This window comes from Syngnathus scovelli, chromosome 2 (genome assembly GCF_024217435.2).
Source record: "Syngnathus scovelli strain Florida chromosome 2, RoL_Ssco_1.2, whole genome shotgun sequence".
Lineage (NCBI taxonomy): Eukaryota > Metazoa > Chordata > Actinopteri > Syngnathiformes > Syngnathidae > Syngnathus > Syngnathus scovelli.
This window is the reverse complement of record NC_090848.1, coordinates 8,929,118-8,951,841: the sequence shown is the minus strand read 5'-3', so window position 1 is coordinate 8,951,841 and position 22,724 is coordinate 8,929,118. Positions and strand designations below refer to the sequence as shown.

Below are 22,724 nucleotides of genomic sequence, written 5' to 3'. Positions count from 1 at the left end.
ATTAATCCACATTAAAACCTATCCCCGTACATGTTATTTAGATGTGACACCACCCTATGACTGTCTAAGATTTTTAACTACTAAACAAAAATAAATATGTATATCTTCTTCATAACAAGAAAACACAAAAAAGATCAAAGAAATCTTACAACAATTCAAATATTTCGACATTTACATGAAGCATTCAAATTAAAGCGCAAAGTAACAGATCCTCCTCTGCAGGAATCCATCAACCGCATTAAATTGAACCTATCGAATCATTTTGTTTGTTTCATTTCATCTTTTGTGTGTGTCTGTTTGTGATGAAGCGACTCCCTTTTGTTACCATTTCAGTGAAAGTATTCATTGAAGGCAGTACTTGAATTCCAATCATGCACGTTGAAGCAGAGACAGAGTCGGAGTATTAAGAGATAATTTGATCTCTGGTTTTAATCCAATCGTGTACTTATCAAACGGGAACTCAGCACACAGCAACGGCAGCAACAATCTTCAGTCGCTCGTATCTTAAAGAGCTGTAAAATACTGCCTGGCTTTCTTCCCGTTTACAAAAAGTTGGTGCAATAAAATCTGATGGTTTGAAAGTGTTTATTTTGGCAAGCACCATTCGAAACAGAGCAAATTTGTGTTCATGTTATGTGATAAATAAAATGATATACCCATGCAGAATTCCCTGTGAAATGTACATTTCGTCTCTGTTTGGCGGAAACCTGTGAGTGTGGTAAAGTAATATCGTACAACTTGAACAAAGCGGTGCCTGGGAACTCAAAACAAGCTGCCGTTCCTCTTAAGTTGTCATTTTGACAGTTTGGGTTTCCGCCCAACAGCGACAATATGTATTTATTGCAGAGAGATGATGTCTCATTGATTTCTCTATTATTATTCGTCATTCGTTCATCTTCCGAACCACTTATCCTCACAATGGTCGCGGGTGTGCTGGAGCCGATCCCAGCGAGGTACACCCTGAACTGGTCGCCAGCCAATCGCAGGACAAACCACCATTCACACTCACAATCACACCTATGGACATTATTGTTATCAGTTTCTTCCTGTTTGTTTCCTTTCTGTTCCGTCTATTGGCCAGCATTGGGAAGCTTGTTCAGATCAAGAATTGGACATACTGGAGGTGTCTGGAAAGGCTCGACATGTATGTATGACTTACATGGTTTCTTGATCCGTACAAAATTGAAGTTAGAGTAGAAAACAAAAGCAGGAGAAGAGATGCAAATGTAATGCGAGGATCAACCGAAAGAGAAAAGTCTCTGTGCATCCTGATATTGAACTGGAAAAAACATCTCATCGTCTCCCATTAGGTTAAAAAGACTGTTTATGCCCCCCCCCCACCCTTCCCATCCTTCCATGATGTCTCTTAAACATATTTTGTCTTTTTTTTCCACCACTTCCTCCATTATTGAAAAGGAGCATCTGGCTTCCTTTTAGTTGTAAGAAACAAGTGGAGAACTCCTGGTGAGTGTCTCGGTGTGACGTTGTTGCTCCGGGCGTCACTTTGCCTCCTTTGCGAGTCCATTTACTATTTCGGGTTTCATATTTGATACGGTGTCCTTCCGCTCATATGTAAGAGGAGTTCTTCCGAGGTCCTTCCGGGCCTCATACGGTGGTGACCCTCATCACCACCTCCCGATTTGCGGCGGCCCCGATCCGCGGGTCGTTGGGCCGCAGCTGGCTGAGGATGTGCAAGATGGTGTAGCCGCAGTGGTGGTTCAGAATAGTTCTCAGCCTCCTGCCCTGGCGGCCCGCGCTGCCACCCGCCAGGCCGAGAGGAGTCCCGCGAGCGCCGCGGGCCCCCGCCTTGCCGCTCAGGCTCACCGGGTCGCCCAGGTCCTTGGCTTTCTCATAGTTCAAAACTTTCCACTGCTGGTTGACGGCCTGCCATCGCTTGAAAATGCGATAGACTGACGAGCCCTCGTGGATGATGAGGCCTGCGGGGGCAAGGAGGAACTCTTCAGAATGTTTGGTTGTCAACTTCTAGTATTTTACTTGAATACCGTGGTGCCTTGAGATACAAGTGACCCAACTTGGGAGTTTTTGAGATATGAGCCATTAAGTTTGGTGACTGTCTTGTTCCTCGTGAGTTTAACTATTTATTTTCTGGATCATACATCATAAATTAATTGATCGAACGGATGGATGCTTCCTGCGATGGAAGCACATGTGACGCCACCTGCCCCGCAGGACCAGATCGCTCTGTGACATCATCAGCATTTGCTTCCTTTCAACGTCCTTGCGGTCTCCTACCTGCACACCATCTGCTTCTTTCATTTGACTTCCGTGCAACGTTGTGTGACCTCAGCGAGGGCCACAATGTGCACTGAATACAAGTAACGAGCCATATTCGTATTCATATTTCTGACGGTGTTTTGTTACACAGCTTGTTGCATAATGCATCCACTGGTCTATGTAATGAGAACCACAATGAGAGCTCTTGTAAACATTGCACCCTTAAAAAGGTGATAGTGCTCGGTTTTGACTCATAACAGATGTTTTTTTTTGCTTGTTTTTTTTTTACACTGTTTGACAAAATGATCCTCGTCTTTCAAATAATTTGGCTATATTTATTAGTTTGTGTTTGCGCACTTTACCTATGCAGACGATGTCCATGAATCCGTACATGCCGTAGCAGATTTGGAAGAGCAGGTCCTGCCGTTGCCACTTTGCCGAGGGGCTGAGGGAGGACCAGATGAGCCAGGAGATGCTGGCGATGAGGAACAAGGAGCCCAGGATGATGGCGGCGATTTGCACCTTCTCGATCACTGTCAGAGAGATGGCCTGCCACTGCACCGCAGCACCAAGGAAACACACAGTCATGCAAAAGCACTACGTGGATGCAATTGAGGATTGAGAACCTTTGCTATTTTGGTGGTACGACAAGAGGACTTAGGTTGAAGCATACGCGAACCGTAAGAGAGACATGATCTTTTGCTAATGAGCTGTATTGTTGAGCAGAACCAAATGATCTTTTAGTTTCAAGAATGTCATTTTTGTTTCAAGAAATGAGACAAAACAACAAAGAAAAACTGTAACTAAATGCAAAGGAACAGGATGATTTTTTTTCAGTGTACATTTTCACTGATATCAAACTTTTCCAGAAATCTTCTGTCAATTTTTATTCCATTGACATGGCCAAATGCTTTGTTTCCTGGCTTCCGACTTGCTCACATTTCCATGGCAACAGCCAGCTCAACCAATCAGAGAGGTGCACACATGCACTTCATAGTGTGCAGGGAACCTTGTCCTCCTTCATACAAACATGCTTTTTTTTCTCCCCCGACCGAAGGTTGCACTATATTTCATGGAAACGTGCAGATAAAGAAGATGAAAAAGAGATGAATGGATGGATGGATGGATGGATGGATGGATGGATGGATGGATGGATGGATGGATGGATGGATGGATGGATGGATGGATGGATGGATGGATGGATGGATGGATGGATGGATGGATGGATGGATGGATGGATGGATGGATTGAAAGTAGGTAGGTAGGTAGGTAGGTAGGTAGGTAGGTAGGTAGGTAGGTAGGTAGGTAGGTAGATAGGTAGGTAGGTAGGTAGGTAGGTAGGTAGGTAGGTAGGTAGGTAGGTAGGTAGGTAGGTAGGTAGGTAGGTAGGTAGGTAGGTAGGTAGGTAGGTAGGTAGGTAGGTAGGGCGCTAGGTAGGTAGGGAGCTAGGTAGGTAGGGAGCTAGGTAGGTAGAGATTTTCTATGGGACACAATTGAGCTTGTTGCATTACAATTCCTGCCCCATTTACAAATTGCAACACAAAAGTGTGACATCACCAGCAAAAAATAATCGCAGATTATTTATTTAAGACTCGAGATGGCAGTTTCGCCAATTTCCCAATAAACTAATCTGTGCTTGTTAGTTGAGATCAAAAGGTAGCCTGTGAGTGTTTGACAGGCTAAGTGAGTGATAATAGTGATAATTTCATGTCAGTAAATGTTAAAAATGTAGCTATAGAACGTCATTCGTCATTAAAGTGAATTAACTTTAATGACACTCATCGCGCTGTCTTGTTCATAGCTGCCACATTTAGGGTAGGCCGTCTTGTCTCATGCAGATGAGGCCCTGCTCATCCCACCTCCTTCTTTGTGGTGTGACCATTGTGCGGGGAAAGTGGAGCAGCGCAGACATTAAGGTTGCACAATGAATCGAATTTTCATTGTGACCACCATTTTGGTCATCACCATTAAGATAATCGTCGGTGAGCGGTCAAAGCTTTTTTTTTTGCCTTCAACTACAAGGACGCGATAGCATGCTTAAGGCTTGTTCCTACGTAACAAGAGAGCGAAAGGGATTTAACGTCTGTTTTAAAATTTCACAGTTGGTTGAAGACAGTCAATGTAGATATTGTGGTCATCGTTTTGCTCGGCCATTTATTCAATGGGACAGATGAATACATACATGGGAAAGTTCAGGACGATGTCATACCTGCAGAGGGTTTTTGGTGCTGATGGCCAGAACCTGGTACTTGAAGTAGCAGAGTTCACAGCTCCAGGAGCCCCTCTCGCTGATCCAGCGGATGAGGCAGGGCTGATGGGTGCAGCGCACCGACCCGTCACACCGGCACGGGCTCAACAGCTCTCCCTGCAGGACAAAATTGGTACGACAGCAAGTTAGGAAAACAATAAAGTAGACTCGCTCGAAAACAATAGGCGCTGGGTTACTTCCGGCTAGCAGAAAGCGAATGACGTGAACTGAAATGGCAACTTTGTGTGTGTGTGCGTGTGTATACATGGAGAGAGAGAGAGAGAGCGAGAGAGAGAGAGAGAATGATTATATTAAGATAATTAGTTCCAAAAAAAAGGGGAAATCTGCGAAGTACGGTCACCAACGAGAAGTACTGGGCAGGCTAACGAGTTAGCGGAAAGATGCTAATTCGTGATCGTGTTAACACGTGAAAACGGACATTTGGAGCAATACTGCATTGTCCTAAAGGTTAGACACATGTTTCCTCAATTTAGAAGTTTTATTTTGACTTTTAAATGTTTTTTTTTTTAATTTGGAAAAAAAATCCGCGAAGTAGCGAAGCCGCGATAAACGAAACGCGAAGTAGTGAGGGATCACTGTATTACGTTATTGCACATCTTGGCGATACGGAAATCGCATGTGGCGTTATTGCGATGACGATATTTTTGTGAAATATTGTGCAGCCCTTCTTTCTCACCCTTAAAGAGGTCAGTCACATCAGGCATGACTGACTGACAGCTTAATCGCTCGTTTTGGATACACATGAAAGACTGAGTGAGCATATCCACCTGCGTGTTGCTGTTCTGTGGTGTGGTGCTAAAAAGGAAGGATGAGGAAATACATGCTCATCCAATGATTGCCTACCGACCGGCCTGCTTACGTGAAGTAGCACTCCACTGTTGCTCAATAACCTCGGGGCTCTCAGTGCTGATCGAGTATCACGTTTCTGCTAAGATGGAATCTTTCCTCGGCACTCGCCGCGACTCTTAACACAAAGCGCTCGAGTGTCTCGGAGACTGGAGGGATTGTTTTGATCATGCTCGCTTGCTTGCTTGGATTTGTTCATTCAAAACAGTAGTGGGAACGTAACCAAGGACAAATACTTTGTTAATGTCATTAGATTGATTTTGTCATGTATCTTTTCTTAATCATAGTGATCATATGATATGATGAAAAATAACATCAAATAAAATTTCTGATTTCTTTTTTAAACAGGAATTAATTATTGCACTCACCACACCTCCCTATTGACCGTTGGCCTTCGCAACGTGTATTGGCATATTTTCATCATAACCAACTTTTGAACCTTTGCCAATGTGATTGTAACCATAACAACAGACTTGACTCACCCTTGCATCATTTTGATGAGCACATAATCGACGCGTCGATTTTCTTACAGTACAACGTTACGGAAGTAAGTGAGTACCAGCCATTTTCTGACAAGATACTTTTGCGGACAAGTCAAAAAAAAATATATATAGATACACGATAGACGATGTGAACTCTTTGTCAAGTCCGTGATCCTAGCACTACTACTGCCACCAAATTCTACAATTTGCCATCAATATTCATTTAAAAGGAGGAAAAGATCTTTGGGTGGATGGTTGGATAGAATTGAAAGACAACTGAATTTCTTTGCTCATGCACATGTTCACATTTGAGTCAAGATGAGGAAGATGTGCAAATCTAAAGGTCAAATGTGTGCTCACACTCAGATAAAAATAAGTCATCATTTTAATGCATGATCACTTGGGCATATACTGTAGCAAACGAGAGTGAAAGGTGCATTGGGAGATGACTGCTCCCTTGGCGGATGATTACGCAAGAAGTCACAAGACAAATTCTGGACAGAAAAGTGGCACTCCACTGACACACATCACCTCATCGTGACGCTGTAATGCTACTTGAGCGATGCCATTTTTTAGGTTAGTAAAACCTTGGTGTAGCAAGAGTGTGTCATAAAGCCGGTCAGTCTCTGGGAAAACGAGGCAGGGAGTCGACTGATGCTATTGTTACCCCTCCCTGCCTTCCACCCACCTTCAGCCTCAGCGTCAATGTTTGCAAAGCAAATGATGGCTGGAAAACAAGCAGATGGACCATCTTTTATCGTATAACTCATTTCCTTGGCCTTAAATAGTGAATGGTAGCTTAACTAAACCGGCTGCTGGCCTACCTGACATTTGGATGGCAGTCATGATTAAAATCGTGACCGGACCATTCTGCGAGTGATAGATTACACCCTGACGAGCCTGTCAGGACTGATATGCGCTGCCTGTCAACCGGCCCAAGCTAAAATAAATCCCTCGCTTTTCATCTTGTCTGTTAGCTCAATCAACTGTGCTGCCAAATTTCATTGTTTGGTCTAATTTAGCGTTGGTTTAAAGTCCATTCTGGTGGAGAGTATGCAACGCACTATAGCTGATTCAATTTATCGAGAGATAACGGCCGTTTTTTTTTTTTTTTTTTTGCCCTAGCAACCAATCAATTGGCTGAAAATTTAATGGCCGAAAAAAAATAGTTTTTGGGGTTTAGTATAGTACTACTTTTTACTGACCACACCTACACCCGATTATCTCCAGACTTGATCAATAAACTCTCTGATGAAAAACAAAGCAGGGCCAGCCAATAGTTTATAATTGGTCATTTTGAACCAAGTCACGACAGTGGTACCGGGAGAGCCAACAATTTTTGAGGTGTAAAAAAATTCTGATTTAATTAATGAGACCATGCAGATTTTTGTCAAACGGAGGCTGACATACATTTGTCAGAAGGGCAGCAGACTGACACGTGCAGCCCACATGTGAAGGCCAGTAATTGGCCCGCTGACAGCCCCCATGCAAGACCTCTTCAATTATGAAATAAAAAGAAAATGGCAAACGTGCACCCTGCCTGCACCAGGAAGACTCTTAGCACACGTGAATAAGCTAATATCAACATGACCACTACTATAAACTGTTGTATAGGACGCTAACTCTCAAGTGATGGGTCGTGGACCCAAAATGTCTCTTGTTTAGTCATCAGATGCCATTTTTCCAGAACTCTGTATTTTCAAATGCTATTTTGTAAGAATGCATTTTCTTTATGCCGATTAACTTGAGGGGTCAACTGAGCTACAATTCTAAAGGGCGTACAGGTCCCAGGCTGCCCATCAGCTGAGAACAGGCGGCACAGTGAACTGAGCTCGCTCTTTGTCTAGAAGTCAAAGCGGGCAGCTCGGGGCTGAGTCACGTTCCCGTAGAGACCAGACGTTGAGGCGCACGAGAGCCAGCGTATCCCTAAGTGTCGTCCGCTTTACTACGCTTCACAAGAGAAATGCACACAATGAGGCAGATGTCATCAATTAGCACATGGGCTGTAATAACACGTGTGTACATGGGAGAAGTGACTAAATGGAAATATCCATCTGCGCTCCTGCACCATTATTAAGTTGTCGCCTTATCATCTTGGCCTTCAGGTGGATCTGCTGCCGCTGAGCACATCAGGTGACATGCACGAAACCACAGATGCGCGCCATGACGTACGCTTTTGTTTTGGCTCAGAAATGTGGAGAAAAAAAAGTGCCAAAGCATTCCTACGGCGAGAGAAGTGAGAGGTGTGACTGACAGGCGGTGATGGTCCGTTTATTATGACTCATTCGCACTGCGTTTGTTTGTCATCGTGTAGATCTAATTGGCTAACTTTCTTTGTTGCTATGCTGGCAGGGTGGCGAATGTTCCTGCCACTCTCCCAACCCGGATGAGTTTAAAAACAACAACATCGGCATACGCGCTTGAGATGAGCGTTATGAACAAAAAGGACGGGTGAAAATCCAGCGTGGCACAAGATTTAAATTTGCACGGAGGACCGGTAACAAGCTGTCACAACAACGCCAAAAGGTTTGGATGGAAGAAAAACCACTTTCCTCCACCCTCAGTCTGTGCTTTTTTTTTTTTTTACTTTTTCGTCGCTCGTCTGCATAATGGGTGTCTGTCAAGGACGGACAGAACGACGGATGGGCAAATCTGTCCTAACTGCCTACCTGTGGTTATGGAGAAAATGTTACCCCACATTTGAGATGTCTTAAAGCCCCTCGCCCACAAAGCAAGCTCAGAATCATGTTTGAATGTCCTAAGTTTGACTTAATTCCGCATTGAACAAAATGAAGCAATTTCTCCTGGATCAGATCGAGCTGGATCCTCCTCTGCACTCTCCTCTTTAGCCCCCTCCACAGAATTCAATGGGGTTGATATCTAAGGACTGAAATGTCTGGTGAAATTTTAAGTATATAATTCTGCAATATGAATCAAATTTATTTTAAGGTTTTTAACATTTCTTAACTAGGGGCACGGTATGTGCGTCATCTTTTTAAATCTGAAACCTTTTGAAATATTTATTATCAGGGGCGCAGCTACAGGATGCCCGGGGGGCAAGGCCACCGCTTGTCACTTTAGGGCCACCAGACTGGCCTAGGGGAAAATTTTGATAGCAATGATTTTCTTGCCATATTCACATGGATGAAGTGTTCTTAGACCCCTAGATACTCTGCCCAAAATCTATCTTATAATAATTGCACATTGAAAGACTAAAACTAATAATCAGTTTTAAAGAGCTGAACATTTGCACTTTTATAAAATAGGTCCATATGTAAAAATTGTGTCAACACTAAAATTTATTTAAGGGCTTTTGGGGAATGGGCAGGTCTACGTCACAGGAGGCAGGCAAGCATCGTAATGTGTATTTTTTCCTGGCTTGGTTTGTCATATTCACTTGTCACCTAGCGTCTGAATTGGTGATTCACTGCCATCACTCGTGCACATTCCTACGCTTGAATCTGCTCATTTCTTGCTCTTTTAAGTGTCAGCCATGGAAAGGATAATCGTTTTGGGATGTTTTCAGATGTTGACGTGGGCCCAAGTAGATATGTTTACATTTAGAGGCTGGTTGATCCCTGTTATTTTGATTATAAGCGACGTCTGTCCAATGATTTACAATTCACTTCTTACGTACACGCACCATCAATCAAACTCATTAATTTCACACCATAGTAAGCACATAACATAGCTAAGGAGTAATTGTTTATCCATCCAGTCATGTTTTCGTGAAATGAAATGCACCCATAGGCCAGGGGTCACCAAGTCTGGTTCTCAAGGGTTCCAATCCGGCCTGATTGAGATGCATCCCCAATGCAACACACCTGATACTGAGACTTTTGTGTCATTGTACTTTTAAGATATGATTTGAACAAATGAGCCATTGATAGTATGCAAAATGGCGTGATTGGCAGTTAGCAAATCATTAGCCTATATAAGATTGAAGATAGTACACAAAAACAAAGACACTGCAGAGAAAATGGTATCATCAAGTAAATTAAGCTCAGCAAAATATTGCTGTTTACTGTGATGGGCACTGGATTTGTGTGAATTTTATTTCCTGAAATCCAGACTGTGGTATGATAAACAATGACAGACGCATGCACGGCCACCCCTCAAGCAGGTGTTGTTTACCCCACAGAAAAATCTCTAGCTACGCTGCTGCTGATTATTGTGTAATTGCATTCTTTTGTGTTAATTGTTATTGTAAAATATTAGAGGATATGTTAAATCACGCAATAACTTTCCACGTTAATTCGCGAAACGTTCAAATGTCCAACTTAGCACACGAACGTCATATGACCACCCCGTCCAAAATAAACAGTGGCGGCTTCCGCATCTCATCGGCTTGGAGGAGCAAAGCCCGATAAACTGTTGTTGTTGTTGCAGCTGCTGACGCGTGATGTAAGAAGCAAGGCGGTTGGTTGGATGAAGGAAGTTGCAACAAAGCGAATGAACGCAGTACCTGCTCAAGGCCTTGGAAGCAGATCCTGCACTGAGGGCTCCGCAGGCTGCTGGCGGTGCTGGCGAGCGAGACAGCGTCCAGGCCCACTTGCAGCTTGGGCTCCTTGTCGTCGTAGGCCTGCAGGCTTCGCGGCCGCGGCTCGCTGCTGCCGTAGTAGTCCTCGTCGTCGTTGCGCGAGCGGCAGTCAACGAAGGGCGGCCAGCCGCAGCCGCCCATCCCCAAGCCTCGCATCGCGGCGGCCGAGCGCTCGGAGGAGGAGCCACCGCCGGACGGGCTCGATTCGGATCGCATCAACACCAGCACTTTCAGTTCGTTTAGAAACATGCGGATCCGATACTTGAACATGTTGGGCCGCTACATACACACGCGCACACGCACGCCGATACACCAAAAGTGCGCCTGGATGGATGCGTGTTTACGCTCCTCGCTTGGACAATTCACGCGCTCAGTGTCGGCCAAAAAAACGAGCCATGTGTGCCAAAAGCCAGCGTCCATTCCTCACAAAACACGTCCCATATCATTTGTCTTGTGTCGGGCAAACAAACAAGACAGCCGGCGTTCATGTGCAGCGAGCAGCTTGCAGCAGCAGTAGCAGCAGCAGCGACGAACGCGAGACGAGAGAAGGACGAGCCATCATGTTCGCTCGCCGAAGCAGAAGACAGAGCGACGCCGACGCGGGCGACTCGACGCGGGCTGTGCGGCACCACGACCACGACACGCCATCCACGCGCTCACATCTGGGAGCCGGGGCTACAATCATCATCCGACAAAAGAGCCGAGCGGGCCGACGAGAGACTTGCGAGCTGCATGGCGCCTTCAAGACAACAAAAGAGTCACAGCGTCCGCCTTCACTTTCTTCCTCAGTCCATCTCCTCCCAAAAAGACAATCATTTGCATTTTCCGGCAAAAACAACCGAGTGCTGCCCGTCTGCCACCCTCGCCGCCATCAAAGGTGGAGGAAGGCGGAAGGGAAAAACAAACCAACAAAAAACACAAGGCACCCTGCGGTTTTATTTGGGCTTCAAGTCCGAGAACCCAGAAGACCAAAGAGGCGTCCGTCCCACAGCAACAATGACACGCCAGCAGCAGTAGCTTCGATTAGTGGAGCGCGTCGATGCTCCTGATCAGGATGCTGCTCGCTCGTTTCCCCTCCTCCAAATGGTCGCCCTCCCATGAAGCTATTTCCGGAAAAAGTGTGCCGACATCCTGTCCACACACAAAGACTTTTATTTATTTTTATTTATTTCAATTTCTACCGAGAGGGTGGGTGAAGCCCTGCGAGAGGCGGTCGGCGTTTTGACTAGGCGCTGTCCGGGGTGCTGATGCCCCCCACCTCCGACCGCCCCCTCTTCGCTGACGTGCATGCGCTTGATGCCAAAGCGAGGTCTGCCCTCCCTCCTTGCTCTTTCCTGTGGGTCACAGCCAGCTAGTTTCAAGCGCCCTCAAATTGAACAATACAGAACAAACGGCTTGCTTTGCAAGGTAAAACCGATCAATGACCATTTCGATTAATCTGAGCAACAGAAAGGTCAATTCATTAGCCAGTACCGCAATGATCTATGTCTGAATTTACAACGCATATATTTTGCAACCTGTCGAAATCTAAATTGCGTTCATGTTCCAGCTCAACTTCGAGGAATTGACCTGACCAAATGTCCTCATTTCAACTGACACTTGACACGTTCACAGAATCACTGCTCTACAGATCGGTGGCTGTGCCTTGAGAGATCATGAGGTGTGCGGTGCTAAATTATCCAATTAAAAATATACATTGCAAGCCTTAATTTCACAAGAAGTTGGTTCTCTGGTGACTCATAGACCCCCCGCCCCCAAAAAATCATGCATTCAATCCATTCTCTATCTGGGCTCCAGTACTCTAGAATGCCATACTGACAGAAATCCCCCTTTAGTAATGTTTAAATCTCCTGCACTTTTGCATTTGGTTGGTGTTTTGTCCTCTTTTCCTGCCACTTCCCTTGTATTTCAAAATGTATGTCTTGGTTCTATAAAGGTCGGACCATATTGTGCACATGATTCGATTATGACCTTCACATCGATAGAAGTAATCGAGCTACATAATTTTCTTTCATGAGCAATAATTTCTGTTTCAACCACACGATTAGAATTCTGCCTCCCAGTGGACGGGAGTTTGAATCTCGCATCTCGTTCGGAGTTGGCATTTTAGGTCGATTGAAAAGAGTTTAAATTGCTGACATGTTGGCAATCTTCTCCGCTTTAGTTTGAAGGCGACAGGAGTAAGAGGAGTGAAAGCGTCTTGGTCTCATTTGTCAAGATGGCGAGACAAGTTAATTAGAAAAACATCAGAGGCGCGAGTGCAAAGGTCACTCTCATCTGCTGTTTACAAAGAAGACGCCGCCGTCGGCGCCTCTTCAACGCTCACGCATTCTGCTCCATGGCAACGTTCGGCACAAAATGCCCTGACACGTTGATCGCCGTGGATTTTTCGCACTCTGTTGCAAATATGGATGTAGCCTTTCAATGCGACATGTAACAGAGTTAGCAAATTAGCATGGGCAGCCACAATGAAGACAAATAGAAACATGTGGGATTAAATCATACAACTTCAACTGTTCCAAATTATGAAGGCTCATGCTATATTTAGTTCCCCCAAAAGACATTTGAAATAATGCAGATTTGATTAACAAAAATGATGATGACAGCAGTATTTATTTAATTATTGGTTCAAAATGATTATGCAGAAATATGAAATAAACAAGGAAAATTATTGGGTGGGTTCGCTTGCATGCAGCTTCTCCTTCTTATAGTTCCCGAGACCGTTCATTATATCTGATTGAATTGTCTGATTTTGAAGCAGATTGGGTTGTTACAAAAATCAAACATGCAGCTTTGATACAAGCCACATGAGTCATTTTATAATCGTGGCTTTAACAAAAACACCATCGCAGCGTGTGACTCTACGAATTGATGTCTATGCCGGCGGCTGCCTGACTCAATCATGAGTGTTTTGTTTCCTATTTCAATTCTAAATGTTTGCGCGGATTGACAACTTGTTGCGTTTTTGCCGTTTGAAGTGCTAGCCTAGAGAAAAAAGCCCGGGGATCAACATTCATTTGTTTGCTTACATCAAATCACCAAAGACTTGCAGGGTGCCATGAAAAAATTCAAAACATCAGGTATGATGACTTCATGTAATACCATAACGTGTGTGCAGAAGAATGTGTAGCTAGATAAACGTTGGCTCTTCCGCATAGTGCAAATGATTTATTTCATGATACTCTTGTAAAAGAGGTGACATGATGTACTTCATTACGGCCGTAAGCCACATTTCCCCGATGACCAGCACCGCTCCTCCCCCCCCCCCCCCCACACACTTAGGTCGGCCTTCTCTCCGACAAGCAAGTAAGCAGCATTCCTGCCCTGTTTCATTATTGATAGGCCTTATTGACCTGTTTGTCTTTCCTCACTGAAGAGAATGATTTGCCTTCTAGTTTGTCTTCACTGAGCTGTGAAAACAATCTGGATTCTCATCCAGAGGAGGAAATAAAAGCACACCACTTGTGCTGCTGTGTATGTTGCAGGCTGGCTGGAATAGGGAGAATATTCCATGTAGACCAGGGGTGTCGAAAGATAACTGACAATGTTGACTTGGATGTTTTTTTGCCGTGGTTACGGCCGACGGTGACCATCCAGTGTGCATTTAAGAGATTATTGATCGAGAACCTCCTTTCATCCTTTCAATGTCTGCTCAAACACTGTGCTTTTAGCAACCACTGCGACTGAATAACGTTCACTTCATCTGCCAGTCCCACTTTTGCATTTGATCATGACTAGTTTTGAAAAATTGCGGCAGGTTTCCACGGGGAACAAAGTGACGCAGAGGGCCCGATCTGGACGACACCCTTGCAGATGCATCGTTGTCGTGTTTGGAGAGCATCTTCTAAAGCTTTCGGAAGACAGATGGCCATCTCTCTCGCTCTCTCTCTCTCTCTGTGCAGTCCTCCACAGCTAATGCCAGCTAAAGCGCCCGTTAGGCATATGGGCCCGCATCGCAAGGCGGAGCCTGGCATAGGATCCACATGAGATTCACGCCGGATATGCTCTCAATAGCTTCCAGGGACATTCTTACGTGTCAGGAAAATGAACCTAGTAGTCAGGGGCATTGGTCCAGTATATACACATATACACACACAGTGTATTTTGGGCACCATAAGGCAGACTTAAAGGCTTTAATTTTTTTTTGAACCAGGGGTACTTTGTTAAAAAATATGTGGGTCACTACTGAACCATTTTTAAGAAACTGCACAATAACCTAAGATAGAAATGTTTTTCCTAGTCTGGTAAGTTTCATGAGTTTTTGCATATGTTTAGATGCCATGAAAAATTTCCTTTGCAAATGGTGCATCGCCATGGCAACAGTGTGCAACAAAATAAAACGCTTTCAATGACTTCATCTTAAACATGTTCAGATGAAACATCTGGAACTATACACTCACATAGCACACTCACTTAATGCACATTTTAGGGAGGAGCTACCAAACACTTTTGTACATCTGAGGGTGTTACATATGCCTCTCAATTTTTGTAGGTCAAACCTACCGGGACATGGATTCATTAAACCTCCGTAGAGGTCACTATAGATCCATCTTTTTTACACTCGTGCATGAAATCTTTTTTGAGTTATGGGCAAAGTTTGGTGAGTTTTTGTTAAGGTGTAGTTCTTCATAAATGTGATTCTTTATTGAGAATATCAGTATTTACAAAAACGGGGACCTCACAGTGATCGATAAAAACGTTTTGCAGATGTCAACATTGTGGGATTAATAAAGGTTATCTGACCTTACTGCAAATATTGGAATTTAGGTTGTAACCCAGGTCTGTGCTTCTCACTACTGCTTTTCCATAATATTGTTTCCATTGTAATTTGCAAAATTCTCCATTGCCATTAAAACACACATAAAGGAACAAAGACACAAAAGTATGGTCTAATTTGAGATTTTATTACTTGTAAAATTAGGTCCCCAAATGAAGGGAAAAATACAATTCAACCACAAGTGCACACAAATTAAGGGTGTGGTGTAAATATTGAGCAGAATATCTGTACACAGCAGGGGAAACCTCGTCAGCAGCAGCAACAGTCGCAGCAAAACATGCACTGGCTGTCACTGACGAGTTCAAGTAAGACATGGATCTAAAGTTGGCGCTCATCTATAAGTTAAAAGCTCGTCAACGAACGCCATTGCTGTAAATAAGCACACCCATCAAAGATAATTTAAAATAGACAAACATTATTCCACACATTTGTACAAAGCATTCATTTAATAACACTGATAAATGTAAAGGACTCCTGGCAATTATTAACAAAGGAACTGACTCAAGAGGACAGCAACTGAGGCCATTTCACACTTCACAAGAAAAAAAAAAGAAATCCTCGACCAAGTGATGGAGCACAATTTTCTGTTGCCCTATATATACTGTTTGCACTACACAGTCTACATGACTGATATGGATTATTTCTGAGCCCGATGCAGATCCCAATATTTGGCAGAAAAAAGGGCCCCAAAAAAAAAAAAAAAGACTTACTGCCAGATTAATAAAAGAAAATGTATATAATGAATCATGAAATAAATATTTGGTCCCATAACTCCCATAACACTGACAAGGAGACAATTATGTTTAATTTTTGTTTTCAACGGAGAATGGGTGAACTACCAGTGATATGCAAACGCTGATACCTAACCAACACGTTCTCCTGGTTTCTCTGGGTGGTTAGATTTGGGCTGAAATGGGCTGGAACCTACTGACAAGCTATACGAAGCAAAATCATAGTGCAACACAAGGGATGAGAAGCTAAAGGAGAAACTACACATAGCATCACTATTATGTACAACATCAAGTCTGCAGTCCGTTGGCAATCCAACTTGGGACAGCTGGCTCAGTTACAGTTCATAAATATTTCAATGTGATTGACTACCTTACCCTTTGTCGAAACTACAGTTTAATAGCAACATGACAAGTTTAAAAAAAAATTCTATCTCTCTTTGGATTGGCCACTTGAACTTTGTTCCTGAATTGCTTTGTAGTGCATTATTGAGTAAGTAATGAGTGACTAATTTCCAACTCGAACTGTATTTGCAATATTTCTTCATTCCTTACTCGCTAACCACTAAAAGCAGCAATGGGACAAGATTAAGCAAAAATGTCAGCGAGTCAAAAAGTGTAGTTGGAAGAGCCGGTTTGATTTGAATACAATGCAACACATTTTTTAAAATTCAAATGATGGGTTCAGTAGAAATTGAGTTTGTGTCGGAGAAAATTAGCTTTTTGAAAATCCGGTCAAAGGGCTTCTAAAAGAGCAAAATTTGATTATTTTTCAACATTCCTTCTCATCTGGCTACTCAGGAAATCACTTCTTCGATTGGCTGACAAGTTTCAGTTCAAAATATTTACCAGTAAATTGGTACAGGTCTACAAGCCCACATGTTAAAATTCACATGATGTTTCAAACAGTGTCACTAGCTACAAATGTTACACGTGACTTTAGTAACTATTTAGGGTTGCAACTGATGATTATTAAGAATCAATTTGGAATTAAATAATGAATGAGTAAAAAAATAAAATAAATTAATCCCCCTTCCCTCCTTAATCAGAAAATGCCTGCTTTCACAAAGCAAGCCTGAAATGTTAGGAGCCCAAAATTAAAAATAGTTGGCCAACTTGAACGACTAATCCTCATCAAAACAGTTGACGATTATTTTGATAACCGATTAATTGTTGCACCTCTGATGCAAATGGAAGATTATTAGTGAGAAGAGCAGTGCGGACACTTGAGAAGGACATGGACATGGGGGACTTTAGAGGCGTTAAAAGTGCCCATTCCATGTTTTTTTTGAGAAGATTCCACAAAGATGGTGGCCACTTGGTCACGTTGCTAATTTAAACCTTTTAGTGACACGATTTACACAAAAGCTACTTTTGCTCCACACATCCAGTCCTTTCCCTATAACAGTCTCATCAGACAGACCAGCACGTGTGCTGTACATGAAAAACACATCCAGGGCTAATTTGTGAGACGCCTCTCACTTGTTGGGTTGGGTGGCGGCTTGTCTGTGTGGCGTGCGATTGGTGAGTCGAGTCCGTCGGGACCTCAAATCAAGGCTGCATCGCGATACGGGCGAGTGGGGCTCACCGGTATTACGAATCATCCTGTCATGCGCGAGTCCTCGATCGGTTAAGCATGAGCTCAGATAGGTTCTCGGTTCCAAGTGAAGAAAGCGTGTTCTCATGTCGGTTGGGCGCCGGGCATGTCCGTTCCGCGTTGTGTACCGGTGAGTCAGAAAGGGCGCCGAGCCGTACTGTTTACACACGTGGGGCAGACTATAGGAAAGCACTTGGGTTCGCTCGCGGGTCCTTCTGGTTCCTGTAGCGCACTGCCAGCCAAACTCCCAAAATCTGGGGGAGGATATTCATAAAAGTCAGCGGAGATCAACTTTGTGCAGCCAAAGATGAACTCTTGGGAGTTTCTGGAGACAAATCCTTAAAGGGACACTGGTACACGTATAGGGCTAGCTAGGGAAAAAGTGTCCAATGCTGAAAAATGAGCCTCTATATTGGTTTAATTCACTTTTACGGTGAAACAGGCAAGTCCAATTTGGCCGCTAATCACAGAAGCGAAGTCACAAGTTGCTGATCTCTACAGACAATGCTCATTCCCAAAAAAAAAAAAAAAAAAAGAATTCTATACTGGAGGTATTGTTGCAGTACAGCTTAAGCGCAATTCCCAAATTCTGGACCCCAAAGTCCGTGTAAAATCAAGATTTAGCTGTAGTTGTCGGGGGAAGCAACACTACTAATTCATAATTTCGACCCTCGTGACGATAAGCTGTTCGGAGAACGAACGGATGAATGAATTTCAGTTGAAAAGATGGAAGTCAAGCCCGCTGCCACAATGTTTGTCCATAGTATGAAATACAGTAACATGCCATCAAGGCAATGCGGAGGCCATTTCAAAATAAAAGTCTAACCACATTGATGTATGTCCATGTCTTGTTGGTTAGGCTTTTAATTTGAAGTTGCCCCTCGCAGCATGCTGGAGTTGGCATGCATCGAACCTTATCTAATACAAATGGAAAATTTATCAAAATTACACACAGGGGCTTCCAAATAAAATTTTCAAGATTAGAATTTTTTTTGGGGCGTGCTCTGGTTGCCGCTCACGCGCACACGGTCAATCTCTCACCTCGGTGAAGCTGAAGAAGAGCCCGACGCCTCCGAGGATCTTGAGAGCCTCGCTAGCATGGTGCAGCATCATATCCCCGCAGGTGTAGCATAAAGTCGTATTCTTGCATAACTGCAGTCCAAGACACAAAAATAGCAGATAAGGCCTTTTGGTCTGCGGCGCTGCGAATCCGCAAGCTGTCAGCTGAGCTCAAATGTGGCCTACTTACTCGGCTCAAGCTATTGGGACAAACTGTGTAGCTAAAAGCGAGGGATGCTGTGGACAGTCTCGAGTTGCTCACATCGCTATTTATCAACCAACGTTATCATGCTCAAGCTGTGCATGCAGTTTCTCCAAAGTAAAAGGTGACATTTCATTTGCAGACTTACGGCAGGACAGTTCTGCCAATCCTTCTCAAACTGTTCTCGTTTGCTGGTGACATTGAGAAGCCCGCAGCAGTTGAGCTGACTCTCCAAGTCGGTCTTGGTATTATTTTCCAACATTCCCCATGCTGAGTTCAGAAGTCCTTCCTGGAAGAGCACATCAGGGATTCTCAGCCTCATACGTACATTGAATGAGCAACAATTTGAATAGGGTTGGCCATTGTTCAAATTTGGACGTATTCTGGTTCTTTAATTTGATTCTGCTTTCTTACGACTCTCCATTCAGATTTTTGGCAAAAGAAGTAGCGACCTAACCAGTTGTTTTGTTTTAGAACTTCATTACAAGTTAGTCAAGGCGATATTCTTAACAAAAATATTATTTAACCTATGATTTAGACATTTTCACAAGGGAGCTTTCTTTATATTAGAGAACCTAAAAATACAATACAGCAGGTACTTTAAATAAACACCTGCTGGCTGCGGTTCATTGCCAGGCAGGAGCAGGACACTCCGAATTGGAAGAGGAAGACGATGAAGAGAATGACCATGTACTGGGAAGCCAGACGTTAAAGAAAGCGTGCGAGGCTGCTTTGAATTTGCTGCGACCGACTGACGCGGGCGGGTAAAGGATACGAAGAAAAGCATGACTTGGTGGTGGTGCATGGCTCCAATGAGGCCCACGATGGCGATGAGCAGAAGAAAGACGCCCACGGCGATCACACCGCCGATGATATGGATGCTGGAGACCAGGCCGAAACCCTTCCCCCACGCCGCCACGCCAATCAGCAGCAGGCCGACCAGCTGGGCATCACATAAGGAGCATCTTACAAACAGCTCGACTGGGCCGCTCATCCATTAGATCAATTCATTTAAGTTGATTAGCCAATATTCCATTTTAGGGCGTAGACACTAAAATATGATAGCGTACCACACGAGACATCACATTACATCAAAAACACACAGTCATCTGGGCGTGATACTAGCTCTCAGACATGACAGTGTCAGAAATGACAACAGTGATTAGCCACAACATACAAAATAAATTTGTTGCATTCTGGTCCTTACTTCAAAAACTTGCTATCGAAACAACGGCAGTATAAAAAGGATGTGACAACGTAGGAGAAAAAAAACGAGATGCACTGAGCCTCATATCGCTGGCTTCGACTACCTCGCTCAGCACTCGATTCATAAGCGGTACCGGCAGGGCCTCGGGATTGTTCAACAAAGGCAGCGAAGCAAAGTGACACTTTTTTCGCCAGAAGATTCCATCCAATAATACACAGATAACACTGTGTGCTGAAAATTACTTCATTCATTGAAGATGTTTAGGGACAACGTTACGGGTTGCTACCTTCATGAAAAATTCGCTCGGGATTCAGTCATGCTGAAGTGTCACTAATGGTGAATACAGTTTTTCTTTTTAGCTATTTCAGGTTCAGGAAAATGTCTTCAGGCGGTCAACAGTACTTTTTCTGAACCGCCACTATTAAATAAGCAAAAATATAAATACATTGTACTTGTGCATTGTTGGAACGTCAGTGTCACGGAGTAAACAATTGCGCAATCAAATCTGAATAGAAAACATTGTAGTTCCTGCAAGTATTTGTCAGTTATACCGTGACAATGTGGCAGAAAATGTTACTCTGGAGCCCTGATTGGTGCTCTCTGTATGGTGAGCCACAGACAATTTCCACCTCAGTCTATCAAATCTAGGGGCCACATGAAATGATGTGGTGGGCCAGATCTGTCCCCTGGGCCCTGAGTAATAAAGTCCAGTTTAAGTAGTTTAAACGTATTAAGCATAGCACGCGAAGCAGTAATGGGGGAAATGTTGATCATGTATGGGGTGTGTCTGTTGTTCTGCCAAAGGGACAAAAAGACAGGACCTGCGGGGTGAATTTGGTTTTCAATTTGTCTCGATGATATTCAACTGGCCTAAAGCACACCTCGGAATAGGAGCTAGCAGGCTAACTGCTACACGACTAACTACATTCGGGATTTGCTATAAATATATCTACTTGGAGATTATAACTACCAAAGAAACGCACGTACCCGCGTAGACCTGAAACCCGGAGGCGTGTTGAAACAAAAGGAAAAGTCAAAAATATTTCTTCTGCGTTGCGGCTAAACTGCTAGCAGGGTTAGGCTGGGCTATGCTAGATGCTAAGGCAGCGCTATGCTAGACGCTAAGGTAGCTAGCAATGAGAAAGTTAGCGCCGTGATTGATTTGCAACACTCACCATATAGACAACGTTCAAGGAGCACAGGGCATTTTTAGAACACGTGAAGCCACCGCAGACCATCGCGACTCTCTCGGCTCGGCCGGGCGACCGACTGTAGGCCAAATAGAAGAAGCAATCGTTGGCGTCTGGCAAACGATGGCTGTTTTGTTTACGGCTGCTCTTCAGACGCCAGCGAAGAGGGCGTACAGAACATGACGTAGGCATCACGCGTGACGTCACCATGTGACCATTGAAAAAGTCCTCGTCCTGTTCAGGAACGTTTAGTGTTTTTTCCACCCGTTTTTTTTTTTCCCAAGATGATCTAATCAGAAACATCGACTTGGGCGATTTTAAAGGCCCAAATCATAGATTTCTCAATTGACACCCATTCAAAGTTGGTAACCACCGAAATACTGTACCCATAGTGCACCGCGTGACCTGCAGCCCTGCAGGTGTTTTTTTTGTCAGTGTACTTGTTTGATATTTTATTGATCACCTGATATTTTATGTTAGTGAATCTGATCAGTACTTCATCTACACCAGCTGACTGTAGGCAAACTGCAGAAAACACATGTATATTACTCATAAGTACAAATAGTTGAATATTAATATTAACGTTAAACATCTTGTTGCTGATGTAAAGTCATGCCACGAAGAACACGTATTGTGCATTAAAATTTCTCATAGTGGCGCCTGAAGCATGCTGAAGAATGGTTGTTAATATAAGCGTCTTATTTTACTAATTGTTGACACCTCCTCAGAAATGTTGGATATAGTGGTATATATCACTGAACGGAATCACTTGGATTGGTCGACCGACGACACAAACAAATGAAGCAAATGCCAATACCTTAGTTTTGTTTATCAAGCATGAAGAGGTTGTTTTAATCATGAGCAAAAGCAGGTCCTCTGAGTGACAATGACACTCTCACAGTTGACTTCCCATCTCTGCTGATGGTTGAGTTAAGACTGTACTTTCAGGGATCATTTCTATAGTCCTTGACTTGAGAAATATGTTTCTGAAGTGACCGGTTTTGCCAACTACGATGATGAGTAAGGATATTCCTTCTTGAGCATGAAGCTGGCTGAAGATGTTGGTTGTGTCCAATATTTTCTGCCATTGATGATTGTTCGCTGCTTGCTATCAGAGCATTGAAGGAAGGAAGGAATATGTTCTGAGTAGTTTGTTTTTATTGGTTAAAACAAGAAATGGTGTTGCTTCTCCTTAATGGCATTTTCTCAGTTCTGTTCTAAGGAAGTACTCTTACTGTAGTGAGACCCAATATTTATGAAACATATGTCAAGCCAAGCACTATTGAAAAGATCCTTGGATTTATTGTCTTATCTAAACAATTCACCCTGTAAAGTTGACTAGAGATTTAATTAACGGCTCACATCCAGCCAGACACAATTGTTTCACAAATCACATCAGAAATCGGCTACAGCAGGTTTGAATCTTTTTAATAGAATAATTTTGTTGAGTTCAGTTCCACACTTGTGAATCAAAAGACTTGCCATCGAAACAACAACGGCCAAAACAATGTCGTGATGACCTGGATGTCCTAAAAAGTCATACAAATCACTAAATGGAATCACTTGGTTTGGTGAGCAAAAGCCGGTCCTCT

General features: G+C 43.6%; 2 protein-coding genes and 1 non-coding gene across 3 annotated transcripts; 1 reads left to right on the top strand and 2 right to left on the bottom strand.

The window, feature by feature from the left end:
- Positions 1–566: 566 nt before the first annotated feature.
- marchf9 (membrane-associated ring finger (C3HC4) 9) lies at positions 567–11,650 on the bottom strand. The gene is made up of 4 exons (XM_049753142.2): positions 10,298–11,650; positions 4,445–4,600; positions 2,598–2,790; positions 567–1,937 (listed from the first exon to the last, which is right to left on the bottom strand). The coding sequence occupies exons 1-4, from the start codon at positions 10,640–10,642 to the stop codon at positions 1,606–1,608; spliced, it is 1,026 nt and encodes a 341-aa protein (XP_049609099.1). The 5' UTR covers positions 10,643–11,650; the 3' UTR covers positions 567–1,605.
- Positions 11,651–15,255: 3,605 nt separating this feature from the next.
- tspan31 (tetraspanin 31) lies at positions 15,256–21,308 on the bottom strand. The gene is made up of 6 exons (XM_049753143.2): positions 21,118–21,308; positions 19,511–19,678; positions 19,348–19,428; positions 18,884–19,024; positions 18,516–18,626; positions 15,256–17,728 (listed from the first exon to the last, which is right to left on the bottom strand). Exons 1-6 carry the CDS (start codon positions 21,178–21,180, stop codon positions 17,654–17,656), a joined length of 639 nt encoding a protein of 212 aa, XP_049609100.1. The 5' UTR covers positions 21,181–21,308; the 3' UTR covers positions 15,256–17,653.
- Positions 21,309–22,064: 756 nt separating this feature from the next.
- Positions 22,065–22,283, top strand: LOC125989520 (small nucleolar RNA U3). Its single transcript, XR_007488697.1, has one exon. It is a non-coding gene; the product is annotated as a small nucleolar RNA U3 (small nucleolar RNA).
- Positions 22,284–22,724: the final 441 nt, after the last annotated feature.

Excerpts from the sequence above, each read along its gene's own strand:
- tspan31 (XM_049753143.2), bottom strand. The coding sequence starts at position 21,180 with ATGGTCTGCGGTGGCTTCACGTGTTCTAAAAATGCCCTGTGCTCCTTG. Across the intron at positions 18,627-18,883 it reads ATTGGCAGAACTGTCCTGCC|TTATGCAAGAATACGACTTT; the intron begins GTAAGTCTGCAA and ends CTTGGACTGCAG. Across the intron at positions 17,729-18,515 it reads TCTTCTTCAGCTTCACCGAG|ATTTTGGGAGTTTGGCTGGC; the intron begins GTGAGAGATTGA and ends ATCCTCCCCCAG.
- marchf9 (XM_049753142.2), bottom strand. The coding sequence starts at position 10,642 with ATGTTCAAGTATCGGATCCGCATGTTTCTAAACGAACTGAAAGTGCTG. Across the intron at positions 4,601-10,297 it reads GCTTCCAAGGCCTTGAGCAG|GGAGAGCTGTTGAGCCCGTG; the intron begins GTACTGCGTTCA and ends TTTGTCCTGCAG. Across the intron at positions 2,791-4,444 it reads GCACCAAAAACCCTCTGCAG|TGGCAGGCCATCTCTCTGAC; the intron begins GTATGACATCGT and ends GCTGCGGTGCAG.